The 20,285-nt window shown below is 39.7% G+C and overlaps 1 protein-coding gene across 2 annotated transcripts in view; it reads right to left on the bottom strand.

Annotated features, from left to right (window-relative positions):
• SAMD12 (sterile alpha motif domain containing 12) overlaps nt 1–20,285 on the bottom strand; it is a 397,831-nt gene that overhangs the window by 176,802 nt on the left and 200,744 nt on the right. The window contains exon 4 of one of the 2 annotated variants that reach the window (XM_012646559.1): nt 4,181–4,321. In XM_012646559.1, coding sequence (XP_012502013.1) covers nt 4,181–4,321 — 141 coding nt within the window. Of the gene's footprint in view, nt 1–4,112; nt 4,322–20,285 lie in introns of those variants that run through there. The other variant, XM_012646558.1, reaches the window with a different exon arrangement.

The raw sequence follows: 20,285 nt of genomic DNA, 5'->3' as shown, positions 1-20,285 counted from the left end.
CTGAGAACATATCCCTGTGGTTGAGCAATGTGTGACTGTAGTACCAGGGGCTGGTGTTGAGGGTGTTGGAAGGAAATGGGAAGTTAACTGTTAATGGGTAAAGAATTTCTTTTTGGGTTGATGAAAATGTTTTAAAATTGATTCTGGTGATGGTTGCACATTCTTTTTATACACTAAACATCATTGCATTTTACACTTTAAGTGGATATATTGTATGTTATGTGAATTATATCTCCATAAATATAATATCAATACAAGGCTTGTTTTAAATTTATGGCATTGATTTAAGCGTGTGGCTTCTGCTACTGATAGCTAACAATATTCTGTATTTATTGTCATACTGCACTGAGCGATTTATATATTTTAGCTCCTTTAATTCTTGGAACATCCTTATTTGGTGACCAAATTTATTGATCCCCATTTCAGAGATTAGAAAATTGGAGTAGAGAGATTAAGTAATATCCTGCAAGGTGCACAACAATACATGTTAGGGCCAGGATTTAAAATCCAGGCCTATCTGATGCTAAAATTCACTTTGTCCTTCTTGTTTCTTTTTAAACATTTTATTAATTTAAATAGTTAATACATTCATATATTTCAAAAAACAAAGTGACATAAGAGGCATACACCCTTTCTCCATCCACCATCTTCCCTGTCTCACAGGTGCAACTTATATTAGCTTCTTGTGCATCATTCAGCATTTCCTTAAAACAAAGCACATATGAATATATATTTTTATTTCTCCCTCTTTGGCAAATGTAGCAAACTATACGCATTGTTCTGCACCTTGCTTTTTCACTTCTCATGGCATCTGGATCCTTCCATACTAACATTCTTCATTCTTGTGTTCATAGCTTCAGAGTACTCCAGTGCCTGGATATACCATAATTTAACTAGCTGGTCCCCTAAAGATGGACATAAGTTCTTCTCAAGAACTTATATTTTTAAACTATCTCCAAAGGAAAGGAGGAAACTCTTAAAAAAATCAATAATTTTGGAAATAAATCCCTTTCCTCAAAATTGGACTACTTTGAAGATAACTCTCTCTCTTATAAGATAACTCTTATAAACGTGTTACTTGATAAATATTTGTTAAACACCAATGGAATAGACTGAATGTTATGCCCCCCATCAAATTTATTTATTAAAATTCTAACCACCAAGGTGATGATTTTAGAAGGCTGTGTATGAGGAAGTGGGCCTTCACCAGACACTGAACTGTTGGTGCCTTCATCTTGGACTTCCCAGCATCCAGAACTGTGAGAAATAAATTTTTGCTGTTTATCAGCTACCCAGTTTGTGAAATTTTGTTATAGCAGCCAAAAGGACTGGAAAACCAACACGATTAATAAATAAATGCATTACACAAGAGTGACAGCCCCATGTGGGCTATGGAAGGATATTTCACCTGTATAGATGAAGTATGATTCATACTCTTCAAAAGGGAGGCACAGGAATTTCCAAAAACTAAGTAACATTTTGAAATCTATGCATATGTATATATATTTTTAGAGACAGAGTCTCATTCTGTCATCCAAGCTGGAGTGCAGTGTAATGATCATTGCTCACTATAACCTTGAACTCCTAGGCTCAAGTGATATTTCCGCCTTGGCCTCCCGAGTAGCTGGGACTACAGGCACACACCACCTTGCCTGGCAAAAATTTCTAAATTTTTTCAGTAAAGATGGAGTCTATATTGCCAGCCTGGTCTGGAACTCCTGGCCTCAAGTGATCCTCCCACCTCGGCCTCCCAAACTGCTAGGATTATAGGGATAAGCCACCATACCCAGCCAATGTTCAATATTGAATCGCTATCACCACAATGGTAAATTTCCATATGATATATATGTGAAACTAATCAGTTCACTTGAGTGGAATGGAATTCCAATTCCTATTATAGAAAACCTAGACATAAAATATTTTAAGGCTACCCCAATTGTCTTTAGAATTTCTATTATCAGTCAAAAAAAGAACTTTTCAATTTTGTAATTTTCTTTCTTTAAAGAAACTATCACTTCAATAAGGCTATGGATTTTCTAAAGGATGCCTGACATAAAATGAGTTTGATCATTAACATGTAAATAATAAACAAGCAATAAAAAAGGTAGTTTAAGTGCAGACAAAGTATCCAAGAGCTCAAGAACAGTGATCTCTTCCAAAGGGAATCCAATGAAAGAATTCAAAATGCACAGCTTTTCAAAGCTAAAGGAAGAGACAACAACTGAATTGAAAAGGCTGAACTGAGCATTACCTTCCCAGAACACAAACATATATTTAGCTTAATAGACTTGAGTACTATCTCTGGAAAAATCCTACATATTATGCATCTAGGGCAATGAAAGCTGCAGAAAATGATTTTGCAGAGCAAACACACTGCAGGCTGACACTAGTGGAGGAAAAGCATCAAAGGCACACACGATGAGTTTAGGTGTCATTCTGTATGTCATCACAGGAGGAAACAAAAGCACTTAGAAAACCTCAGACACTAAACAGAACCTGGGTAGATCTATGGCAGTTGGTGAAGCTTAAAAAAATATGCATATTTGTATTTTCTGATTATAAGTGTAATCTGAATTTATAGAAAAAGATTTGGAAAATATAGAAAAAAGAAAACGAAATCACCCACAGTCCTGCCACCCAGAGAAAACCATTACCAAAACATTGGCATTTCCACTTGCAGTCCTTTTTCTATGCATATATATAAGAATATATGGTTTTTATAAAATTGGGCTCATATCATAAATACAATTTTATACATTTTCCCCCTACTTTGTATTACCTCTTGAGCACTTTCCCATGTTTTCACATATTCTTTGAAGATGTAATTTTGATAATTGCATTATATTGTATCTTATGAATCTAGGCAGAATTATTGGACTCTTCCATATTGCCAGATCTCTAGGTTGTTTCTAAATTTTCCATTTTATAAATAGCCCTGTGATGGATTTTCATAATCTTCATATCCCTATTTACTTAAAAGAAACTTAAAAGTATATCAGTGTGTCGCATTCAAACTTAAATCACTCCGTGTACCAGTGCCTATAAATTCACCATTGGAAGTTTCTGGGGACAAACTGCAAATAATGTATGTAAAATTAACAATACTATTTTCGTTTCACTTGAAGTCTATATTTATCCTTCTAGAGCAGTCATGTTTCAGTCAGCACATTACTTCCTCTAGGCAAATGGACTATTACTGGGTTAATCTAAATGCAATAACGTAAAACTTGGCTGACCTAGATTTTCCAATATCAGTATGCATGCAATTACAATATTCTGCAGATTGAAAAATACCCAAGGCTCTCAAAACATGTATTTTATCATCCTTTCATTTAAAAGATACACAATGGGCACTAAAATAAAGGTGATAGCCAGCGGAGGTTGATAGTAACCAAATCTTATGTAGACACATAAGTTACATATAGTATAACTTCAGGTTTTCTTCAACCTCTAGCTTTATTCTGTCACTTCCATAGTTATAGGGATCTTAAGTGCTCTCATCATATTGAAGTTATTAATAATTTCTGTTAAGAATTATATGGTCATAATAGTCTTCAACTCACTATAGTCTATTTTCTATTCTAGTTTCAAGAAGATAAATAGGGTTCTTACAATTTCTAAAGTGTATGTGTATAAATACATTTACATATAGACATACACATCTAAAATGTTTTTCTCCCACTAGCCAGTGAAAACCAAAGTAAAAACCCAACAAAAACTCCACTTATATCACTGGCAATCTTAACTACTGAATCACTCAAATTCTAAGGTGCTCTCACAATTGGTGTCAGATAAAGATAGCTAGGGTTGCACTGTACAATTGTACAGACTGCACACTGTACAACTCCGGTGAGTGCAATGATACCCTGATCTGTATGACTGGTACTCTCTGGGGTTGTGTGGCGCACAATCTACGTAGTTATATGCAATGACCTTGAAGTTAGCGCAGATAATTCTGTTTGCTCATCCATCACATATTTGTGCATTCTTCTCTCTAATGAGCTATGAAAAAGAAACATCTTGGGAGGAAAGTGGTCTTTAAATCTATACACCTTTTAAAGGAAGGAAATTCTGCAAACAAACAATAACAGATTCTCCCTGGTTTCCCTCTGTCATGATGGCAAGGTTTTCTTTCTTCCCATCTCCCCTTCCATCCACCCACTAGAAAGCGACAGGATACCTTGTGTGAGCAACTGTAGATTTCTGACTTCTTCCCGCACCTTCAGCTGGAGCACCTGTTGTAAGATGTGCTGCCGGAGGTTCTCCTGGGCAATCCCCATTCGCTCAAGCTTTTTGTCAGTAAGTCTCAGCAGGGCTCGCCCTGCAGCATTTTAAGAGATAAAAGGAAAAGCAAATGAACAATTTGCTGGAGAAGGATTTCTGTCTTGGTCTTGGCTAACCCTGCCATAACAGAAGATTCCATCTAAACACAGACATTTTAGAATCGAGATTCCTCTGTTATCCTTGCTGACAGAAATGGATAATCTGTATGAAGAAATAAGTATATTTAAAAGAGAACCCTGATTGGTATCTAATATTGGCAATCCTCAACTGACTCACACATTAAGCTAGATAGAATAGCAAAATTTTAACCCGGATATTTGGGTCACGGATTGCAGGTTTCCATAGAAACAATGTTCTTCACTGGGGGATGGGTTTTCAGGCTCGCCCCCTGGAGCCCAAGTCACTGACAATCCAGCTGGAGAACTGGGTGCTCTAACTGCAGTTATACAGAAACTTGGGCAACATTTAAGCCAGGGTATGATAATATTTCTGTGAAACGCGCATTTAAAGTCGACTTTTAATCTGCATGCATCTGACTCTCCTGCTGCATCCCTGATTGGGCTGGAGTTCATCTCTAGCTGGTGGGAGCTGTTCCTCAATCCCAATCACTGGGCTAAGGTGAGGATTCCAGCAGGAATGAGGGCGAGGAGCGAGATAAGCATAGGCATCTACAGAGTATAAAAACAAGGAACCTCGGGGTGTGAGTATCTGCAATGTGTAGATACCCTGGGCTCAGCCCCGCATGGCCTCCTTCTAACCCATTTCCTTCCCTGCAGATTTCCCTTCCTACTGTGATTTCTATCAAATTTCCAAATTCTCTCTGACTCTGGGCTTGCCCTAAGATAAGCATATTTCCATTTTGAAGGTTTACGCAAGAAATAAAGAGAATGATCATTGTTCAATGCCCACAGTCCTACCTTTCCTCTCCCCAACATCCCTAGTCATCACACCTGCAGACCTTTCCTTCCCACAGAGGAAGAAGAGACAGAGTCAATTATGTGTGATAAATGATAAGTCTGTGAGTATATTATCATATATATTTCAAAAACTAAATGCTCCACCTCCTTGAAAAAACAACCAACCAACAATCGGTGGGAGGGGTTTAATGGGCATTTGCATCAAAGAAATAGAAAAGCCTATGTGGCCTGTGAATAGAGACAGGTGAATGGAGGGAGCAGTTAGGAGCAGTCGGTGTTGTTTATGCTTCTTGTTTCCTTCCCTTTAGCCCTTGCTAAGTGCATCAGTCAGGATAAGTTAGGTTATGTGCTGCTGTAACAAACTATGCCAAAATACCAGTAGTGACAACAAAGTTTTCTTCAAGCTTATTCTGCATGTTGACTGCAAGTCTACCCATCTTGAACACTGCTGATCATTGTACCAGAGGGAGAAGAGAAGGTACTAGAAGATCTTCATACCATCAGTGAAATGTTCAGCTTAGGGCCATTTATAAATCATTGGCCAGAACTAATCACATGAACCTTTCCACTCACAAAAAGGCCATAAATTGTATTTCTGACATGTGCCCAGAAGCAGGGTGGGAAACAGAAATATTTAATAGGCAGCACTGACAAGAACTATAATAATACAGATGTGGCCCTGGACCAGTGCCTGTCAGGGAAGTGAGTTCTGGGATGTATGTGTGTTTGTGATGGTGGTGAGTGGTGGTCTGAAGCTTCAGCAGAACCTGCATCTGGAAAGGGGAATCTGAGGTAGCAGCAGCTCAGGCGTGGCCACATCCGGGGAGGTCATGGCAGTTCCCCAAATCAGACTGGAGTAGTTCCCACTGCCTCCTACAGTAGGTGGAATAATGATCCCCTAAAGATGTCCATGTTCCCATCTCTGGAACCTGTGAATTTGTTACCTTACATGATAAAAGGGACTTTGCAAATGTGATTAAGGTAAGGACCTGGAGATGGGAGAGTATCCTACATTCTTCAGGTGAGTCCAGTCTAATCACAGGGGTCCTCATAAGACAAAGAGGGAGAAGGGAGAGCTAGAGAGAGAGAAAAGGTGTGACAATGGACACAGAAGGCAGAGTGAAGTGGCCAAGAGGCAAGGAGTTCAGGCAGCCTGTAAGAGGTGGAGAAGACAAGGAAACAAATTCCCTCCAATACACTCCAGAATGCAGCTCTACCAACACCTCGAATTTAGCCCCGTAAGACCCATTTGGGACTTCTGATCTCCAGAACTATAAGATAATAAATTTGTGTTGTTTTAAGCCACTAAGTTTGTGATAATTTGTTGTAGCAGCAATTGGCCTTGTGATTGGAATTGACATATTTTTAAGAAGTCAAACAGATGACTTTAGATGTCCTTTCCCAATTTCTGGGTATTGGCATACTCAAGGGTAGAGAGCAGAGGAGAGCTAAATGATGAGGGGCCTGAGTTCCAGGCTTCTGGGACAGCCCTGCCTTCCCATGTTCTGCTCACTGCCAGACCTTGTCCCAAAGTTTCACTCAGGAAAAAAAGAAAAGAAGAAGAATGGGGCTTAAATATCACTTATGTGTTTAATTGGTCTCCAAATAACAGAACATCTAGCTCTTTATACGTGCCATAAACTCACAAATACTGCATAAAGTACTCCTTGACGTTCAGAATATCTAAATCCCTCCCAACATCAAAATGCGGATCACCCTCTTTCCTTTGTGTTCCCAATTATTTGGGTTGAGGTTTCACAAGCTGTGACATTTCATAGTGAGAACTGCTGAGGCATTGGTAAGACACATAGCAGCTTCACTCTCGAGCAGTTGTCTGGTCTGTCATTAGAACACAGTGTTAACAAGTCAGAGAGAAGGTTTTATTACAGTGCATGCAGCTCAACTTTTGTCTGTTAGATGCTCCCTGGTAAACCTCTAGTCTCAGCCTCCCCCTAAATGCATCTGATTGGTCAAGGTAGGGATACAGAAGCCCAGCTAGAATATTATTTTCTACTGATACTTTGGTGGGTTAATAACATAAGGTTTGAATTTTTGAGATACAAAATTCTATCAGTTGTAAAAGTCTGTGCATTTTCTGAGTGTGTGAGACAAACATTTCTATGAACATTTCACATATTAAACACCCAGCTGTTCAAATTATTTTATCCACCTCCTGAGACTATAGATGTTATTGTTATTATCTTCATTTTATAGAAAGGGAAATCGAGAAGTTAGTGAATATTTAAACCATGACAGCTTTTCCTAATTCTTCCCCTATACCCTCAGTTGTGCTTTATCTTCCTTGGTAGGAAAATAAAGGTTTAGACTTGAAGAAGAAAGGTAAAGGGTAAAGTATGTAGAAGAATGTCCCTGATAAAACTTTTAAAAAAGATCATGATCTGAATGCCAATAAAGACCATATGATCCTCTCAATAGAAGCAAATCAGGGAATCTAAATGGGGACAGAAGAGGTCAAACTATTGCTCTTTGTTGACGATATGATCTTATATCTAGAAAACCCCAAAGATTCTGCCATGAGACTACTGGAATTGATAAACAAATTCAGTGAAGTCTCAGGTTACAAAAACAGTGTACAGAAATCAGTAGCATTTCTTTTTGAACAAAATCTGATCACTGTCTTCCTTGGATGGTTTCAACAGTGCCATCCAAGTTGTTGATTCTGGAAAATTTTTATAATAATTAAATCACTTCTAGGAGCAAAAGGCTCATCCATCTCCTACCCCACCATCTCCTCCTGACCAAAAATAAAAGAATGTCCAAACAAGTGTGCAGCTTTAGATGAAGGTATTATGGAAGTGATAAGTAATCAGTCATTAATCTCAGCTTTTTATGCAATTTGTATTAATTTTTATTGCTTATCATAAAAAATCAATTGTTAGTTCAACACTCACTGAGCACTTACTCTGTCCCTGTCACTTTGCCACTCCCTCTGGGTATAACAATGACCAAGGCAGACAAGGTCCCTCTTGAGGTTTCAGGCTGACAAGGAAGATGGCTCACAATAAATGTCTACAAGTGTGTGATGAATGCTAAGAAGGGACAAATATGGGAGCTCACAATGGGGCGACCTAGCTTAGTCTGGGCATCAGGAAGCTGTCTTTGAGTAAGACACATGTACCCTAGGACTCAGGGAATAGGCAAGAGTTAGTCAGTCAAGAATTACTGATAAAGTAAATATTTTTTAAAAAGTCCAGTAGCCACAGGGAGGAAGAGGGAGGTTGCAATCGTACACAGACAACAAAGGAGCATGGTCACGGCTCTGACGCTCCCTGCCTCTTCTTGGAGCGCCTTGGTCACCTTGCTCTGCAGTCAGCTGCCCCCACAGAGAGGGATCAAGGAGTCAAAAATCAACTTGATCTCAAACAGGAAGCACCAGCTGAGTTTCCTGAGACCCTCAAACTGGTTATCAGTGGTGTTTCGGTGACCCAGGCTACTGGCCCCTTCACGGACTTTTGGGGTTAGAAGAAGCTTAAAGTCCTTCCTTTTGATCTCCCTCCTCACCTTTTCTTCTTTCCTTTATCAAGTATTTCTTGAGCACCAGCACATGCCTGCCACTATCTGGGTGCTGGGGATGTGGAGATGAATAGTGTCTGCTGCCTGCACAGAGCTCACCGTTTATTAGGAGAGAAGGAGACGTTCAAATAAACCAATATCTGGATCTAGATCTAGAGATACTGATGTGATGTCAGATACTAATGAGTACTCAAAAGAAAAAGCAGAGTGGGGAGAGGGGGCAGACAGGGACCCTTACTAAAAAGATGGGGCTATCATAGTTAGGGCAGTTAGGAAAGGCCTCTCTGATGAGTGACACTGGAATCAGAAAGAAGAATGAGGGAATAGACGTGTCAAGGCAGAGCAGGCAAGATAAGAGAATAGTGGGAAATGGGGTCTCAGAGAAGGCAGGGCCAGAACACACGGGTCTCAGAAGCCCTAGAGAGGACTTTGGATTTTATTCCACATGTGGAAAGTTTTGAGCAAGGATAACTTGGGCATGATATGAGGTATTAAAAGAATCCCACTAGTCACCATGTGGAGAATGGATTTGGGGTTGGGGAGGTCAGTGTAGCAGCAAGGAGGAGTCAACAGACTACCAAGGTAGTCTCAACAGGAACTGATGGTGCCTTCAGATTGGGGTGGAGAGGAAGTAGTTATACAATTCTGGATATATTTTTAATGACTTTACAATGCCCAGAAGTAGAGTTTGAAGGAAAGGCAGACATCAGAGATGACTCATGTTTTCAATCTGAGCCACCAACGGCTGGTGGCACCATTTCTAAGCAAGAAATTAAGTCACTGCTCTAAGAGAGGATGTGTTGGAAGGAGGAAATCCTGGCAGTGTTACTGCTGATTTTCTTTTGAGAGCACTTGAGATTTGGAGATGTAATATAAAGGATAGAATTAAACCAAAAAGAACAATTAAAAGATTCTCTTTTCTTTCCTCTTAATGCTCTCATTGTCCGAGATTCTCCTCTAATCCCAAAGCTCTGATTTGACTGGGGGTAAGGTAAGCCTAGGCATATCCTGATGAAATTTAAAGAAATAAGAGGGACCTCTTAGAACCCAAGCTCTGTACTGATCAGCCCCATCAACTGCCTTTAGTGTCAAAAATACTCCCCAGGACCCCTTGTAGAGGCTTAGGCCATGGAATATTCAGTGAGGATGTTCACCCAGCAGAAACATGATGCTCTGGTAGCAAATTTGGAAAATCGGAGTTTTGCTACAATCTGAAGCTTGAGCATATACATAAAAGTATTCCTGTGTGTGGCCCCACAGAACGCTAGCTCTGTAAAAGTAAGTGTGATGGTTAATTTCTTATGGCAACTTGACTGGGTCATGAGGTGCCTAGATATTTAGCCAAACATATTCTGGGTGTTTTTGTGAGGGTGTTTGGGATGAGAATCAATATTTAAATTAGGAGACCGGGTAACGCAGATTGTTTTCCATAATGCGAGTGGGCCTGAATAGAACAAAAGGCTGACCCTCCGCTGAGTAAGAGAATTCTCCTGCCTGACAGCCTTTGAACTGGAACATTGGCTTTTCTTAGTTTTGCAGCAGCCCACCAGCCTACGGAGTCAATCTAAGACATTAGGTCTTTCTGGTTCTACAGCAGCTTCTGGCCTTTGAACTTGAACTGGGACATTGGCTCTGCAGATTTTGGACTCGCCAACCTCCATAACTGCATGAGCCAATTTCTTATAATGAATCAATCTCTGTATATAAACGCACACATATACTGTACATATATCCTATTGGCTTTGGTTCTCTGGAGAACCCTAACATGATGAGGTCAAGTTCCCTGTCATGTGCCTCTGTGATGGGACATAGTAGTGCTCATAAATATTTACTGAACACATACTTAGTGTTACTAAATTAGTGTAAATGTTGTCTTCTTTACCCACATATTGGTGATCTCAAGGTCATTAAATTACTATCTTTTCTGATGTAAGCAAATTGACTGGAAACTGGCTGTTAGGTAAAACACCACCACAATGAGAAATTGAATTTAGTTGAGGGGGGAGTCTACATTTTGTTGGTGGTAACCACAGAAATACATGCCAAATTGAAAAAATAGGGAACATGAGACTAAATGGGTATTTTGCCTTCCCACAGACTTCAAGAAAGACAAGGGCCTTGTTCTGTTTTTGAATTCACACCAACTGAGACAAACAAGCTTTGCTAAGCAGTAGTGCAGCAAGAACAGGTGAGGGATAATCGAATCAGAGTAGTTTATTAGTTTCCTATGGTTACCATAACAAATTGCCACAAACACGGGGGCTTAAGACAACAGAAATTTACTCTTCATGGTTCTGGAAGCCAGAAGTTCAGCATCAGTTTCACTGGGCTAAAAGCAAGGTGTCAGGAAGGGCACACTCCCTGTGGAAGCTGCAGGGGAGAATCAATCTCTTGATATTTCCAGCTTCTGCTGGCTGCAAGCGTTCCTGTGCTTGTTTGGCCACATCACTCTAATCTCTGCCTCCATTTTCACATCACCTTGTCCTCTTGTGTGTGTATCATCTCACTCTGCCTCTCTCTTCTTAGGACATTTTCCACTGGATCCAGGGCCCGCCTCAATAATCCAGGGCACTCTCCCCATGTGAAGATCCCTAAAATATCTGCAAAGATCTTTTTTTTCCTTTTAAGATAACATTTACAGCTTCCAGGGCTTAGGACTTGATATCTTTGGGTGGTTATTCTGCAGTTCACTATAAGCCAAAAGGAACCTTTGCATCTTCTGAGTACGGCACAGGATTGAGTTCGACGTGGAGAAGTGAGACTCTGAGAAAGTGACTTGCCTAAAACAGCACAGGGGATAAGGTGAAGACTTAGGTCTAGAGATGTGTCTCCAACCTTCAAGCCCAGCCTGCTCTCTGGTCCCTACGCCAGGAGCCCTCCATCTTCTGCTCAGAGAATTGTAACAGACTGCCTGGCACAGCTGTCAAGATAAATGATTGCATGCCATACGGCACAATTGGAAATGACAGAGTGAGCTGGAGGCAGTTGCGGAGCAGTTTCAGGCCCTATCTTGGTGCTACTTTTCCCAGAAAATTGGTGAACTACAAGGCCTTTTTTTTTGCTAGAAATAGATATCACTGGACAGTTCCTCAAACAAATGACTATTTGTGCACTGTGTTAGCTCCAAACCTGCTCTCAGGTAAAGGTCCACATCCACACCAAGCAGATGCCCCTGGCTCTACCCCATTCCTGGCTGGGCCAGAGTAACAGAGTGACAGGAGCTGGGCATACAACTAGTGTCCCACCGTCTGAGCCTGTATTTGTTCAATAACACCATTGCCAAGACTGGAATTTTTAGAACAAAGAAATAACAAAGTGGACAAAATCACAGAAGTGTGGGACCATGGCTGAAAGATGTAGACAAATGCCCAGAAAAGTACAATCAGAGTCTGGATGCAAATTACACTATTTCAACAATGACTATGAGGATCAAATGAAATAATACATACACACGCTTTTTGCAACTTGGAACCACGATGATGATGCAATTTGCATACTAATGTTTCTTATGACCACCACAACTTCACACTCTTCCTCCTCCTCCTCCTAACAGTGATGATAATAGCAAACATTTATTGAGTGGTTACTATGAGTTAAAGACATTGTCCTAAGAGCTTTACATGGATTATTCATTTTCAGCAATTCTCTGAAGGTACTATTATAATCTATAATTGATCAAAGCTATGAAAACAGCTAAAAGCCATATTTTTATACCGAATAACCTGCAGATCTGGATACAAACATAGGTAGAAGTCATGTTCTTAACCACCTTCCTAAACTGCTATCCAGGAATTCTTTGCATAGACTTACGTACTCCCCAAGGCCACTTTGGACAATTCTCAAATAGGAAACACTACTCATGGGCAGGTGAGAGGCTAAGCATCAGGAAAGGTCACCATCTCTGAGGACTTAATGGCAAGCAGTGCAAACATGGGCAAAACATCACTATGCACAAGGGAGTGACGGTCTTCAATGCAGTGGAGAATGGCAGGGGACTGAGAAGTCTTTGAAAGCAGCCATTGAACAGATTCATCCACTCCTTTATCACAGACTATCTATGTGTGTACCATGGACTGAGCCTATCATACTTGTAAGAACGAGGAAGATGAATAAAAATAATGTCCCTGCAAAGGGACAACATAGGATCTTTGAGAACCCATAGGAGGAGCACCTAACTCATCTAAGGACCCTGAACAAAAACCAAAAGTCAAGAAGGTTAGTAGGAGGGGGAAGGGCATTCAAGGCACAGGGAACAGCACAGGCAAAGACAGAGATATATGAAACAGAAGGTACGTTATGGGAACTCCAAGAAGTTCTACATGGCTGGGTGTGAAGCAAGTGGCAGGGAGTAGAAGGTGCAGGGATATATGTGCTATTTCATGATGCTTGGTCTTCACCTTACAGGCAAGCTGGTATTAGTCTTTTCCTCTTTTTCTCCTCCCACACGAAAGAAGCATATATGAGACACAAGAGATGATATTCACAGTAGTAAAACACTCCATTTGTAGAACTAATATAATGGACACCTCATTTTTGCCTACACTGCATCCCTGCTCATTTCTGATAAAAAGAATCCCTCTTTTGTCTTTTGGGAGTTGCTCTTTTTCACCTGGTGGGGGTTTTAACAAGATTAAATTTTTAATAATATTTTAAAATTTTTTAATTAAAAAAAATTCCCTGTGGTACTTTTTACTTCTAAAGTACTATATAATTTTCTTACATATGATGTTTACTTTTTATTTTCTGCTTCCCTCCCAACCCCTCCCGTAATGTAAGCTCCATGAGAGGAGGGCTTCTTTGAGGTTTTCAAGCACCTAGCTAGAGTCTGACTCAGTGTAGGCACTAAAAACATATTTTTAAAATTGATGATAGGTGTGTGACCCAGACAGAGTTTAAATAAAAGTTCTTTAGTGGAATTGTCATGGTTGCTAAGGGCAAAATTCTCTTTTTTCAGTGATGTCCCAAGGGACAATGTAATGCTAGACTTGCTGTTAGTGGCTGTCTTTGCTACTGCATGGAGAGAATTTGCTAGAGAATAAAGCCAGCAGAGAGAAAAGAGCTGAAAACGAGAAAGAGAAAAGTAGGTTGAGAGGAGGAAGGCAGAGAAGGAATGGAAAAGATAACATTATTTGATCTCCGGAATACAGCCTTGCCCAAAGTCAGGTACCCCTGCATTCTCAGTTATGTGAGTCAATCTACAGTGGGGGGTTGGCGGAGGGATGAGCTAGTTGAGCTCATTTGTACCACTTGCACCAAGACAATCTTGACTTACAGATCCTAGTGTATGTGGAATTCTCAGATAAGTCACTGTACAGCCATACCATCCCCATTTCAAGAAATCCCGTCGTGATATGAATGAGTAAGAATGATAGGAATATACTGTAATTTGTTTCTAAAGTTAATCATTGGCAAATATTGGTATTTTAGTTATTATTCCTTACAAATTATTTGGAATCCACCTTAAATCTGACTGCATACTTGTGTTTGCTTTGATGCATTTGGGCAACCTCCTTATCCAATTACACCAGAGGTCACAAGCTCAAATACTGTGGTTAAGATAACATCACTATATGAAGAGAACTGCTCTAAGGGATTACTGGGAATAGGTGGATTGCAGTAGACTGGACAGTTTGTTTTTTTTTTTTACCCTAAAATGGGCAATTCCAACCATTCTTGCAGTGCTAGAATACAGACTGTATTGCTACTTCTTCTATGTTTAAGTTAAGGACAACTGAAAATCCAAAAGTCCTATGAAATCTCCCAATTTAAAATTTGCTACCATATGTGCACATGGGTGTTTACCGATAAGTTCCAATTTAATAGTGAGTACGTGTGGTGTTTATTTTTCCTTTCTTGCCACACTTTACTTAGAAGAATGGTCTCTATTTCCATCCAGGTTGTTACAAAAGGTATTAGTTTACCATTTTTTATGGGTGTGGGTAGTAAAACTCAACAGAAATCAAGTAGGTGGGAGAGGGCAAGATGGGAAGGGTAAATTTACATCTAACGGGTACAATGCATGCTACCGTAGCGATGGGCATACTCATAACTTTGATTCAAACTGCCCAAAAGCAAAACATGTAATCAAATCATTTGTACTCCCATAATATTCTGAAACAAACAAAAAGGCCGCATGATGGCCAGCATCAAAGGTACACAAAATAAAAATGTGTGTGTGTGTGTGTGTGTGTGTGTGTGTGTAGACCATATACATATGTGTGTACGTATAGAAACATAGACCATTTATACATATCTCTGTATGTGTATACATATATATGAAAAAGATAAAAGATATTAAATATGAACCATTAAAAAATTTTGCTCATTTTTTTTCCATACTATGAGAACCAAACAAATCATGTATATAGGTCATATTGTGCTCACAAGTTGCCACTTTCAACATCTGACTTTTAACCCTCCTTCTCCCACGTCCCTCCTACATTCAACGAAAAGGAATTTAGGCAACCTTGCCTTCAGGGTTTCAAGTGACTTTTGGAATGGACTCCAAGTTCTGTGATTCCATTCTGTACAGCCTATTTTAAATCAACAGACAACAGAGACTAAGGGTAATTAACTAGTCTGAACGAGCCCTCCACTTTTTATAACTTAAGGATGCATTGCAAATCCAACTTCCTTAGTAACCCCCAACCCAATGCCTGATTTCCTGAGGGTGACTACGGATGATCCAATACCAGAGCTAGCAAGAACTCAAAGGTCAGCCAATCCATTGCCTCATTTCCTGGAAAGAATGCACACAAAACCTTCCAAGACCGATAAGTCTCCTGTCACTTCTACCTGAGAGCACAGCCCACTGCCAAAGCTGGTCACTTACTTGGTTAGATTTAGGATGATTAGCAATTAGTTGAAGGCCCTTTCTCTGGGCCAAGGGAAAGAAGGGTTAATGGAAATTTGCACTGTGGTTACTGTAAGTAATTTACCATACTGATGGGAACTACATAATTGATTTTTTTTTTAAACCAGTCTTGAGTAAAAAGACTATTTTACACAATCTATTTTTTTGGCTGAATATATTCAGGTGCTGATGATGTTAACAGGAGAAAAATCGAAATAACATTAATTCCTACTTGAAATATAAATTCAGAAAGAAATCATACTGTGGTGCTTTTCAAATAGTGAAACTGTGGCCCTGCATTATTTTTAGCCCTTCAAGAAGGAAGACACAGCTCCCAAATAGTGAATTAAAGGTTAAATATTTTTATGTTATTGATAGTAAATATAGTTACCAAATCCAATTCACGAATTAATTTTTAAAAACCCTAAAACATTTTGTTTGGGGATTTTGTAGACTCAGTAATAACTTCTCTTGTACCTCAGAGCAGATTTTTCAAGCAAAGAGGTCTAGTGCCACCTCAACAAAGCTATAGCTGAAGATTTATGATGTAATAAACAACCTTCAAGGTCTTTTCTGTTTTTGATAGGTAGACAGGACCTCGTGGTGCATTTGCTTTTATTTGTCAGCATTTGTATGCATTGTTTTGGGATTCTCTGTTAATCGAGTGTCACTAGGGGAGCAATCCACTATGCATTAATTTTAAAATTAATTACCAAGAAGCATGTACGATGTCTATTGACAAACATCCTCCTACCCCTCAATATTCTACTTATGGCCGTAACAGCCAAACTCATATATACAATGTTCATATGGCAAAGAGAATGTGTGCCTGGCATGCTAGCTCCTGCATGCGAATTAATTTCAACTAGTACCCATAGTCAAAGTAATGTTCTAAATCTACTTTGACATCCTTTTCCTAACATTGAGGAATCTGTTTTTCCTTAAATGTTTAATTTTATTAGTATCAGGGATTTCTTTGGTAGAAATACTAACAAGAAAGTATTGTCCCAGCTTCGGATACATTCACTGGAAGAGATGGAAACAGTACTCTTACCTTCATGCAGCTTAAAAATTACCTGCCGATATAAGACCAGCAGGAATCAAACAGCTAAAAAAAATCAATTATGTGATAAACCCTGTAGCTACGACCATGAAGACCATGAAATCTATTAGGAAGGTTTTGGTAAAAAAGAGGTCTTAGGTTTGGAGTTGAAAGCTCAGGGCTGGATCAACCAGTTATTAGCTACATGGTTACTGTTGTGATAATTCACCTCTCTATGCTTCAGTTTCTTCACTGGCAAAATGGGGATGATATGATACCCTCTATCCCCCTGTTGTGCTGACTAAGTACTCACTGCTGTAAGCAGAATAAAAAGTATCATTGCCTCCTTTAGAAAACAGCCCTAAAGACAGTTAAGACCCTATGAGAAGCTGTGTAGCTCACTCCAAAACTATGATGGGGACACTTTATCCTGATGGTGACACTGGGGAAACCTTTCTCAAGAGGAAGGGCTAACAAACAAATAAGAAAAAGGAAATTCAATTTATTACATGCCAAATTGCAAAAGTCCTCAGCATGATATGCAAGTAGACTTGAACTTTTCTGCTTGACTTTATCTGTGTAGAACAGGGCTTCTCAATCTCAGCACTATTGACGCTTGAGGCTGCGTAGTTCTTTGTGGTGGGGCTGGTCCTGTGCCTTGCAGGATGCTGTGCAGCATCTTTGGCTTCTACCTGCTAGATGCCAGTAGTATATCCCCCCAACTGCGCCAAGCAAAAATGTCTCCAGATTTTTGGCAAATGTTTGCTGGAGGGAAAAATTGCCCCTGGTTGAGAATCATTGATCTAGAAATTTGCTCTCAACCAACTGATTCTCAAAAAGTTAATTCAAGAAGCAGACTAATTCTCAGTGTTAGAGGTTTATATTAATAGGACTCAGGTCAGTGAGGAGGCAACTCAACACAAAACTTACTTTTGGGAAAAGCATCTCCTATGTGTCAGGCCCTTTCTCATCCATTGTTCCAATTTAAGCCACACCCCTACCCTGGGATGTATTCTCATCTCCATGTTAGAGATGAGGCCATTGATGTTCATGGAGATAAAGTGGAAAAGCATACAAGTAGCACAGCAGGGATTCCAACTCAGTTCTACAGGTAAAAAATGTCCATGCATTTGATCTTGAAATGTTGCAAAGCCCATAACCATAGCATTCCAAGTGAGATTTAACTTAGGGGTTCTCATCGATAAAAAAGTAATGAAAGGTGACTAAAGTTTCCTTGTTTGATAAGTGACAAAAATTTGAGGGAATCAAGACTACAAGCACTGACTGACACTGGCATCGCTTCAGTGTCAAAGAGACAACAGAAACACACATCTACATCATGTTCTCTCTGTCCCACAAGGGAGTAAAAACAAGCTCATCAAGCCAAAGTCCAGTTTTTTTTTTTTTTTTTTAAGACAGGGTCTCACTCTGTCAGTGAGACTGTACTGGCTACAGTACAGTGGCAACATCATAGCTCCCTGTAGCCTTGAACTTTTGACCTCTTGACCTCAAGAAATCTTCCTGCCTCGGCTTCCCAAAGTGCTAGGATTACAGGCATGACCCATTGCACCTGGCCTGAAGTCCAAAATTTGATGTCAACAGGTTACATGCCAAATTATCATCAAAAAGAGAATCAGCATGTGTCTAGAATACAGAGTGTCCTTTGACTATAGTGGTTAAGTGTTAAGAAAAATCTCAGTCATATGATCCAAGGGACTCAACAGCAAGCTCAATCCTAATCCCAGCCAAACTTTTAAACCTCCCAGCAGGAACAAGAAAAAAACCTAAAACAGTGAATATGGAGAAGTAAATATTCTAACTGCTCTTACAGGTGTATGACATAAAAAAAGCCAAGTAAAGCCACTACATCAGTTTCCGTTCTTTATTGACCCCAACTAGCCACATCCCGTAATATAAGGAAGATATTGGATCTCAAAATGTACAACTGAAGGTAGCTTAAAATCCATCAAATTCACTGCTCCACATGCAGAACTTGTCCCAGACCTTAACAGCTAAGCTTATCCAGTTCAAGATAGAAGCTAACACGCTTTTGAGGACAATTCTTACACACTAGATGATGTTACCAGTGAGAGAGACAAATTAGTAAAATTATCAAGAACTCTCACCATGAAGACTACAAGAAACTTACTAGATTAAAAATATATTAAGAATAAGATGCAATAAGAATAAAGGTAAAAGGGATTTTGAAAATGTAAAAAAAAAAACCCTAAAATCCCAGTAAGATCTAAATAGGAAGAGTCCTGCCAAAAGTTATGCAGGAATAAGATAAGCAACATGTAAAGATTTCCTTTATCCATGTTTCCACACATGCTCACCCTTCTAATACCTCTCAACCCTTCTTGGCTGATGAGCTTCAAGGATTGGCTCAGGGTTTACTTTCTCAGCAAGTCCTTCCTAACTCACCTTGAAGCCTACAGGTAAAATACAAGGTGGTAAGTGCTACCGACCGTAAGGATGTCTATTTCCCTAATTAAATTATAATTTCCTGAAAGTAAGGACATATCTTTTCATTTATATACTGGTGAGAAATCTGGGATATTGCTTAATAAATTAGTGAAATATCATTTCACAATGAATGTTGTCAAGTTAGAGAATGTGGCAGAGCCTAAAGGTAACAGTCCCGTATTGCATTTTATGTTCATTTGAATCAAATGGCTTGTAGTGCCAATATTCTGACTTTGCCAAAAGACTCGTGGGCCTGCAACAGCCAGCTAGTAGTCCACACTATGATGGTGCTACTGACTGTGGGGCTTGAGACACAGATGGATGATGGCGTTATCCTTTCACTTCTCTTATCCCAGAGATTATAATGCTGGAATGGTAGGAAGATGGGAGGAGCAGAATGGGAGGAGAGGGAAGCTCACGCCATGATGAGTAAGATCACCCCTGAAAAGTAGGAAGGGGGCACTGGATGGCTCTGAAAGCATGGACAAATGGCTCTATGATAGCTAAGGGCATGCCCTGTAAAGTCAGATGCCTGGGTACAAACCACATTTCTACCACTTACGTGACATGCTATCTTAAGTAAGTTACTTAATCCAATTTAAGTCTTCGCTTTTCCATCTTATCAATGGGTGTGTTAACAGTACCTCTGTCTATAGGAATATTTATGAAGATTAAGTTAGATGATGCACAGGAGAGCACTTAGCACAGTTCCTGGCTCATAAGCTTTCAACAGAAGCTAGTGATGGATGGTGATGAAGAGGGGTCCTAAGTCACAGGTGAGTCTGTGATTAGCAATATGGCCTCTTCATCCCCGCAGGTGAAACATATGGTACATCCATGCCAATCTATATTTACAAAACCAACCCCAAAGCCTATGTAGAACATCCCTTCACTCACTGTTACTCTCAACCACTGCTTAAGGCTTGGGTCGCTTAGTTGTTTTTATTTCCCTTTTCATAGTTCTATGAGTACATAAAGTGTAACTCAGATTTATAAAGGCGATTCTCAAACTGATGTCTCAAGAACTCCAAGTTGCAATTAGGAATTTTAAGAAGTACTTGAAAAGAAAACAAAGCAATGCCCATTTGGGTTTTCTGCAACAACCACACTAAGGCCAGTGTTTTGGGACAAAAACATCATGTACAATTGTGATCCCCAACCACTCCCGCAACAGCAGGAGGTGAGTGGT

This window comes from Propithecus coquereli, unplaced genomic scaffold (genome assembly GCF_000956105.1).
Source record: "Propithecus coquereli isolate 6110/MARCELLA unplaced genomic scaffold, Pcoq_1.0 Scaffold247, whole genome shotgun sequence".
NCBI lineage: Eukaryota > Metazoa > Chordata > Mammalia > Primates > Indriidae > Propithecus > Propithecus coquereli.
This window is presented reverse-complemented; position numbering and strand designations above follow the sequence as displayed.